The 8935-nt window shown below is 41.5% G+C and overlaps 1 protein-coding gene across 1 annotated transcript in view; it reads left to right on the forward strand.

Annotated features, from left to right (window-relative positions):
- LOC137987868 (tumor necrosis factor receptor superfamily member 14-like) overlaps positions 1 to 3991 on the forward strand; it is an 8563-nt gene extending 4572 nt beyond the window's left edge. The window contains exons 3-4 of the mRNA XM_068833957.1: positions 853 to 1247; positions 2501 to 3991. Coding sequence (XP_068690058.1) covers positions 853 to 1247; positions 2501 to 2550 — 445 coding nt within the window. The 3' untranslated portion in view covers positions 2551 to 3991. The remainder of the gene's footprint in view (positions 1 to 852; positions 1248 to 2500) is intronic.
- Positions 3992 to 8935: the final 4944 nt, after the last annotated feature.

Genomic DNA, 8935 nt, shown 5'->3' on the forward strand with positions numbered 1-8935 from the left:
TTTTGTAAGCTAGAAAGGTTTTGTTGTATCAGTTAACGACACGCTAAAATGTTGAAAAAGGTCATTAATTCACTGACTCGGGGTGCATGTTTACCACAATGCAGTGCACTTGCTTTCTTACGTCAAACCTAAGGAGTCAAATCCTGACACAAACTAGTTGACTGAGGACAAAGTGTAAAATTTGTAATGATCCATTCAAAGGGTCAAATTTTCTAGTCACTGAGAAAACAAGGATACACCGTAGACCCCTTCTCGCAACGAGTTTGTGTTATAAGCTATACACTGTCTGCAAGAGAAAAGAACAACCTATTTAATGTAGACCTTTCTTAGATGACCTTTACAACTCATTCCCCAATGACGTAACGTAGTACTTAAGCCATGACTGGCCAGTTAAGCAGACTGTATTCTTCGACGTCATGCGTGGTGCCATCTCCCCTTTTCATAGTGACTTGATGTCTAAACGATGCACAATATCGTACTGAGCTCAATTTCCTGGACCGTACGTTGAGCAACGCTCTCTTGTCTTCCAGTGCAATTGATAATAAATTGAGCTTAAAAACCCGGGCAGTAACTTGAAGTGCATCCCTCGAAAGCAGTTAGTCAGAAAGAGGTATCGAATCGAACAGGCGGGGCCATCCTCGTTGATGTTTAGCTGGCTCAGATAACAACCTCTTTGATCCGTGAACTTCTTAATATCCTATTCAGTCGGCCCTACCCAATAATTGTAAATTATCCGTACCGCAAGCTCTATCAAATTTCATATCGATGGGCATCATTTCATTACCGTTGCAACTCTTCCGAAAAGATGAAATACTGAGTGCTAAAAAGATAACCAATTTGTTTTCATGGCAGTTACTATCGAGCGGTTACTGGAGATTGTCAACCATGCTCTTGGTGTTGTGCAGACAGCAGAGACGACGACAAAGAAAGGGAGTGTATGGAACAGTCCGGCTTTCCCGCCAATAGAGTTTGTCGCTATGATGTCAACACCATGAAGTGCGCACCTCATGTAAATGAAGCAACTTCATTGGTGCACCCTACATCCACTGTGAAATCCATAAACAAAAATGGAGTTGCGACCCATGTCATGAAAGAAGGGACAATGAACAGTAAACTACATGTATGGTTGCTTGTGCTTATTGGTTTCCTTCCTTTGGCTATGTGTAGTTTGGTCGGTCTCCTGTACATTTACCGGAAGAAGAATGTAATTGTTGCCAACCCTTTGTGGAAATTATGTGTGACTAAACGTAAGTTCTCAAGTCATTCCTGATCTTCAGTTTGTAGTCAGCATAAAGGCAGAACTCAATGGGACCTTTAGCTGTCTATGCTAATTGTCCATCTCATTCTCTAAAAGGGAAAGATACGTTATCTATTTTCTCTTTCCAGAGTACTTGCTGTCAGTTTTGAAAGAATATATTAGTTATATTCTCGGCACAAAAGAAGAAGCTATAAGGATGCACTGATAGCACTTTAATTGTCTGGAAACCACTAATATTTGATTGGTGAATGGAACCAACTAGAGTGAGTTTCAATCAAGTGTCGTAAAATCAAAACCAAAGTAATTACTTTGGCCGATCAAAAAGCACAGAGACAATCCAGTAAACCAATCAAAACTCGAAGTAATTACACGTAGCCGACACAAAGCGTGGGAAAATGTGCACGCGCGAGCCATGACTCGTTTTTGTTTCGGTTTCACTCCTGATTGGTTGAAAAGTGGCGCGAGAACTTTGAACCAATCACTGAGTGAAGAAATCAACCCAAAGCAATTTGCTAATTACTTTCGAAACTCAATAGAAAATCGCTCTAACGACAAACTAACTTCCAATCCAATCAGTCAACGGTTCAACTGGCTCCTAACCGTTATTATTAGGGCCAAGTGATCTTCCCACCAAAGATCAGAAACTTTGAGAGATCAAAAGCAAACAGAGGAGATATCTACAATCGTGGACAAAATTCTTAACAAAATTACCCTTCCAAGCGCTTCCGGCTGTCAACACACTGTTGACCAAATTAAACCCCCCCCCCCCCCCCCCCTTCCCCTTCCCGGACTCATTAAGGAGCTTAAGCATGCGACGTTTTTGAGACGCGACATTTCCCGGTTTGTGTATGGTTTTCTCAGCGTGTCTTGTTCACGATTGTAGTTTTAGTAACTTTTCAATCTCGGGTTTGGGTTTTGATTGGTGCACCAAGTCTCGGTTATGAGCTCATATCTCGTACCTACTTGCTCTAGGAAGCGAGATTTCCAAATATCCAAACATTTTATTAGAATTTAACAAACCAATTACACAGTTTCAGCTTGATGGAAAGATAACTCGTATCCAACGCTAATGGAATCATAATTGTTAACTACAACTTTATATTATAATTTTGTAAACGTGCCAACTACTTGAACAGAAGTCATTGTGGCTATGTCTGGCACAATAATGACAACAGGTGATGTCAGAGATATCTTAGATATAAAAAGGTCTTTCTCAAAATTTTCTAATTTCTAATTTTTTAGCCAGTCAAGAGCAATCTTGCAACACTCCTCCATCTCCGATTGTGTTCTGAAGAAAAAAAAGTGAAGTTGTGGAGGAATTCTCAAAGAATGGAGAAGACGGCAGACATTATGTTTAACACTGTTATAAATGTCACTCTGTTGGGTTGTTGTTTTATCGCATATTACGGTGGTGAACTCTAACACGTCGTATGTACGGTAATACCTCTATCTTCAAAGCATTGAGGGCAATGCGGTTTAATGGGAATGAGTAAGGGGAGATCAAGAAGCCATTCTCAACACCACGAAAATCGGAAGCTATTTTGTAGCAGCAATTGTTGAAGTGGATCCGAGTTCTCTTTCTATTGCATTTAAACTCGTTTTTAATATGGTCCAGCAAAACTCAGAATAATTACACAATGGGCCTTAATCATGCGGCGGCTATGTTGAGTCTATCCTGCGAACGCAGACGTATTTCCGCCGGAAATACGTCTGCATTCGCAGGCTATGTTGAGTCCCGAGGGATTGAAAATTTTGTTTTGCATCACCGAAACTCGTTCCCAAACATTTCAACTCGAGGCTTGGGTTACGAAATCTATTGTCTATGGCCAATATGGCCGCCGCGCGAATAAAGCCCATGGCAAAAAAACCAATTCAAAATAAATTTTGCGTATGATTTTTGTAAAGAACGGAAATAATACGGGCTCTTTCCTTTAGTTTCTGTCCCGTTCCACCCATAGCAAAACAAGACCGTTATAATCCAAGTTGAGAAACTGTTAGAAGATGAAAGTAACTGTCTCAGATTAAGGCTACTTTGTGAAACGGGACTGGTTCTACTTTCAATGTAAGTACTATGATTAATGAAAATTTTTTCCATGTCATGAAGTTAGTACAGTGTAAAACAAGTGTCTTGAAAACGTGTTTAGTACTCCAGACAACTCGGTTTTCATAAAAGAGAAGCTGTTCTTTTGGCGCGTCGACAAGACTTTTTCATAGGCTTAATAGGCCTTTAACTCTCCAAATTGCAACTAGCGATACAATTGGCACTATTGTTCTGACTTTTCTGGGCTATATTTTAATTACGATGGACAATTCGGTGTAACTTATTCTCGTTAACTTATTGATTGGGCAGTGCTTAAAGCCTGTCACTCTCTCGATCCTTTGTTACAGCTTCCAACGCTCTTGTTTTATGTAAAGCCCTGAGATAGGTTGCGCTTTAACTATTGTAGCGAGGTCCTCGCAGTTTTTTTAAAGTTCTGATTCTGTAAGTACAGAACGTACTGGCACCGACCTGTAAAAACCCTTGTCAATCCATGTGTACGGTACGCCTGTGCAGTGAATACCGTGATTATTCATTATTATATGTATTCAGTGCACAGACGTATCTTACACAAGGATTGACAATGGTTTTCACAGGTAGGTGCCAGAGAGTATAAAATTGCTGTCGTTGTAACAGAGAGTTGGTTGTGACTGTTGTTGTTCACGAAATGCAATCGTGGAATAAAAAAGAGTTAACCAAAACGGTGTTAGAGTTGACTTCAGGTCCCCAGTAAAGTTCCTAAAAACAGGCGAGTGCATGGACAATCCGGGTATCGATCCCGGGTATCGATCCCGGTACATCCCGCTTGGGATCTGTGGTCGGAGTCTCCGAGTAAGTCGAATAAAATAGTGCATTGATTCTGCGTGAGAAAACTTAAGACGCTCATCCAATATGTAGTCATCGATACCTTCACCTTTTGCCTTTTTCCGAGCACTCCATCAACCACAACATGTTAAAAAAATACCCTCTCATGTTCTCAATTTTTCAGTCTTGGATACGCAAAGCGTATAAGCGACTATCGTTAGCGTTCAGAGGATGCCAATTTGTCACTCCCTCAGATGTAAACTAATCGATAAGTCAACAACCAATATCGGCTTTTTCAAGATATGCCAATTTGCGCTCACTCAGTTAACACCCTCTGCACTGGTATCTTCATTTGATGGTATTCCTCAATAATCAACTCAGGCGATTGTTTAGCTCAAGCAAAGTAGTTTTCGGCCGCTTGCTCAATCTCTGACAACGAGTTCTGTGAACGAGATAGCCGCTGCGGATGAGACATTGCAATGAAACAGATGTAAACAGAATTTGTGGTAGTGATTTCACAGTTGATATCACCTAGAAAAAATCCAAATTAACTGCGATGAAGTTGATTAGGTACGAATGTGCAAAAAAAAAAAAAAACCAAATATGGCATGTATATAGTTGTTTTCTGTATCATTTTGCGACATTTCGATTGCGTGGATCTGGAAATCACAACAACATGCACGGGCTGAGAAATCGACACGTTCGCAAGCGGGTGAGTTGAGTTCAAGCATCATCATCATCATCGTCATCATCATCATCATCATCATCATCACATATGATCTTCGAGAGTTCAGTCGAAGCTAAAGGCCACAAGGGTGATGAGCTAAGTTCACAGTTCATTTCCACTCGGCAAGAATTCCTTTCTTGGGACACTGAATACGAGCAAAATACGAGCAACATTAAAACAGAGCATGAGATGTGACGCTGATAAATAATAAAGCAGCTTTTTACTCGGAATACCTGAGGGGGGGGGGGGGGGAGTTAAGATCACGTTTCACTTTAACTAAATCGGGCTTTTCGCGTCTCACGTGCAAAAAAACCGCATTTTCACGAGTAACGGACAAACATTTGGCTATTTTACGGAGGTGGGAACAGCTTAATAACTGAGGCCTTAGACTTACCTCTTATGGCCACAAAACAGCCTTAAATGACGTTCTTATGATACGTCCCGATCGTTTTCGCGGAACCATAAAGAGAAAATTCAGTTCTCTGTTATTCCTTCCAACCCTAGACACTAACATTTTCATCCTCCTCTGGTTCTTCTCTTTGTGCACTTGAACCTTTTGATTGCTTTCTTTATCCAAAACATAGAAATTGAGTATGATAGTCACTGGATATGTGACTTCCAAGGCAGCGTTTACACGAATGCGGTTTCTCATCGACACGGTTTCATGACTTCGAAGCCGCGTCAAAATCGATGCGGTTTGGAAGTGTTTACAGGGCACCATTTTCGCCAGAAAATCCAAGTCGTGATGATATAAGCGAGCGCTGCACTACGTGCTAAATTCACTATTTTAAATTGAACAATGCAAATTTCGCGCCAAAATAGTAACCGTATTCAAATCGATGCGGTTCCGCTGTTTACACGACAGATGAAATCGCATCGTTTTGAAAACGCTCCACTTTTGGCAGCGGTTTCAAATTGACGCGGTTTCGATAACAGTCTCGGTAGGTGTCGTGTAAACGGAAGGTGTAACCCCATCGAAATCGATGCAGTTACAAATGAAACAGCGTTCGTGTAAACGCTTCCCAAGGCTTCCGAACCCTCCGCCATATTGAAACTGTTCCCACAAGACCATGGAGACTGTGGAAACCTACAGGGGAGCCCTGGGGAAAGGTTCATGCCCCGATTCTTTTACTTTTGACAGGAAGTCAGCTGTGTCCGGAAATGGGGTAGGTAACTCTTTATTTTAATGGTAGCAGATAATTCTTTTTCACGGACAGCAGAAGCAAATTCACATTTCACAAAACAAAAATGGTTTCAATCACGCTTCACATTAATTAATAAAATCACGATTCACGATGCAAGAAAAAATAAATTAACGTTTCACGAGAAATGGAAGGGTCCGATCACGGCTCACGAAAATACCCTATACCCCCCCTCCCCCCTCAGTTAATGTGGGCAGACACGAGGGGTCATGTTGCAGGGACATGCTGCAGCGACAAAAAAACTTGTGTAGTGCACACTGAGGCGGCATGTAGCAGGGACGAGTAGCCGGGATATGTAGCAGGGACAAAATCACAACATGTGTACACACATGAAAATGTTGCGGGTACAGCGACATGTCTCCCTCGTGTAAACTGATACTTTAATAACTGTGCAACACCAATTTGTTGGTGATTTTGTCTCCGCGACGTGTCCCATGAAGTTCAATAAGTTGAACCAGAAACCCATAAGGGTTGAAACGTGTAACGCGCGTTCACAGCTTCCGAATATTCAGTGCGAACTGATTGGTTGAATATTTCAGTGCTAAGTACCATATTTGGAAACCCCTCGCTCTTGTTGTTCCAAATATGGTACTTAACAAATTGAATATTCAGAAGCTTGTTTCCCAGCACACAAGGGGCCGTTACACGTTTCAACCCTTATGGGTTTCTGGTTGAACTTCATGGGAAACTGCTGCCAGATTCCCGGAAACATGTACGTGAAGCATTTTCATGTTTGTGCACATGTTGTGATTTTGTCCCTGCTACGTGTTCCCGCTAAACGACCCTAATGCGTGTCGCCTCAGTGTGTACTACACACCTTTTTGTCGCTGGAACATGTCCCTGCAACATGTCCCTGCAAAATGACCCCTCGCGTCTGCCCACCTTTACAGTCTCGGTTGACTTTTTTCGGTGCAACAAAATGCTCAGGTATTCTGTAATTAGGACGCGGGAATTTCACTGGTTAAAAGCTATGCGCGATAACCCCTTGGGAGAGGTTGTAATTGAAAATATAAACATCTTCCAGATGCAAAACAAACTAACTTGTGAACACACGAACCTAAAATCTTGCAAAGGATAAACATAAGGAACCCGAAAGCGAATGAAATTTCGTATGAAAGATTACGCAGGAAAAAACAGGATTCGCAACATTATTTGTACCAATTGCTGTTTACTTAAGAGAAATACGAGTTTGAAGTTTTCATTTTCACCCTTTTTCGCCGCTGTAACCGTGGGCGCCAATTATGGGTCAACGGTTTCTAGGGAAAAAAGGGCCCCGAAAGGGCTTTCGGGGCCCTTTTCTATTAAAGTACCGACAAAGAGATATCACCATAGGAACCGATTTTGGTGAGTGAGTGGAGATTGGGACCAGCTCATTGTGTGTATTTGGTTTTGGCGCGCAAAATAGGGAGCAAAGCGACGGAGATCCATCTAGCAAGTGGCCATGACGACCGTCCGTACAGTTGTATTTTTGAATTTAAATTTATCTGTAACTTAATAATAATCACTTCTGATGATGTATATTGTAACATACGAAACGTTAAGTTTATAAAAGTTATGCATTTCAAGCAAATGATTGCAACCGCTGTTTGCGTTTTATTCCTATTGAAGGTATGAATTAGATGTGGACTCAGTTTGGGGACGCTGGCGAATGACCAAACTTCCTTCTAATCGTAAGTTGTTTATTGAGGGATGTAATGCTGTCAACAACTTAATTCGTAACTCCAAGAAGAATTATTTCTCATCATTAATTAAGGAGAATCAGTCAAATTATAAACAGCTTTTTTAAAATAATTGACAAACTACTACAAAGGAAAACAGATATTCAATATCCCCCCTGCAAATCGCCTACTGATCTTGCTAACAAGTTTATTGAGTACTTCACTACAAAGATAGATAGAATACGGGGTCATATAATGACTGCTGCTCCCTCTCATCGAGATACAGTTCCTGATGTTGACAACGCCTGTTCATATTCTTTTGATAATTTCAAAACGGTAACAGCGGGCGGATGAAGTTCATACATGTATCATGAATCTGGCTGTTAAGTTATGTGCTCTTGATCCTCTTCCGGGTTACGTTACAAGAAATGCACTTGGTGTTCTGTTGCATTTCATTTCGAAAATAATAAATATTTCGTTGGAAACTGGTCAGATGCCTTCGCAACTCAAGGTTGCCATGTTACGCCCACTCCTTAAGAAATCTTCTTTGGATCACACGCAGTTCTCCAATTATCCCCCTGTGTCGAATCTTTCATTTATCAGCAAAGCAACTGAAAAATTGGTAGCTAATCAACTTATCTCCTACATCAACGAATATGAGTTAAATGAGACATTTCAGTCAGCGTACAAACAGTACCACAGTACTGAAACTGCACTCATCCGTGTCCACAATGATATTCTTTCTGCCATCAAGAGAAAATGATGGGACAGAGAGGGAGGCTCCTGGTCCAGCCCTTGGGATATGTCATGTCCACGAAAGTTATTTTTAGACGAGCGTAAGTCTTCCGAGACGTCCGCATGCAGGCCAACCTCGGTCCGATGTTTGAAAGAAAATAAATATTCATCAGCCTTGCACGTGCGCCGTCATTTTCTCTTTTCACTAAGAACCTGACAGCGAGGCAAGACTGCATGCGGACGTCTCGGAGGACAGAATTCCGCTAGAACAAAGACTTTCGCTCGTCTAAAAATAACTTTCGTGGACATGACATATCCCGGCCAACGCCCTGAGCCTCCCTCTCTGTCCCCTCATTTTCTCTTGCTGCCATTGATAATTGTCGAACCGTAATTTTACTGCTGGTAGACCTTTCTGCGGCCTTTGACACAGTTGATCATGCCATTCTCCTTTCTCGTTTACGTGTACGATTTGGGATAGCTGGGAAGCCTCTATTATGGTTGCAATCTTATTTA

Source organism: Montipora foliosa, unplaced genomic scaffold (genome assembly GCF_036669935.1).
Source record: "Montipora foliosa isolate CH-2021 unplaced genomic scaffold, ASM3666993v2 scaffold_393, whole genome shotgun sequence".
Taxonomy (NCBI): domain Eukaryota; kingdom Metazoa; phylum Cnidaria; class Anthozoa; order Scleractinia; family Acroporidae; genus Montipora; species Montipora foliosa.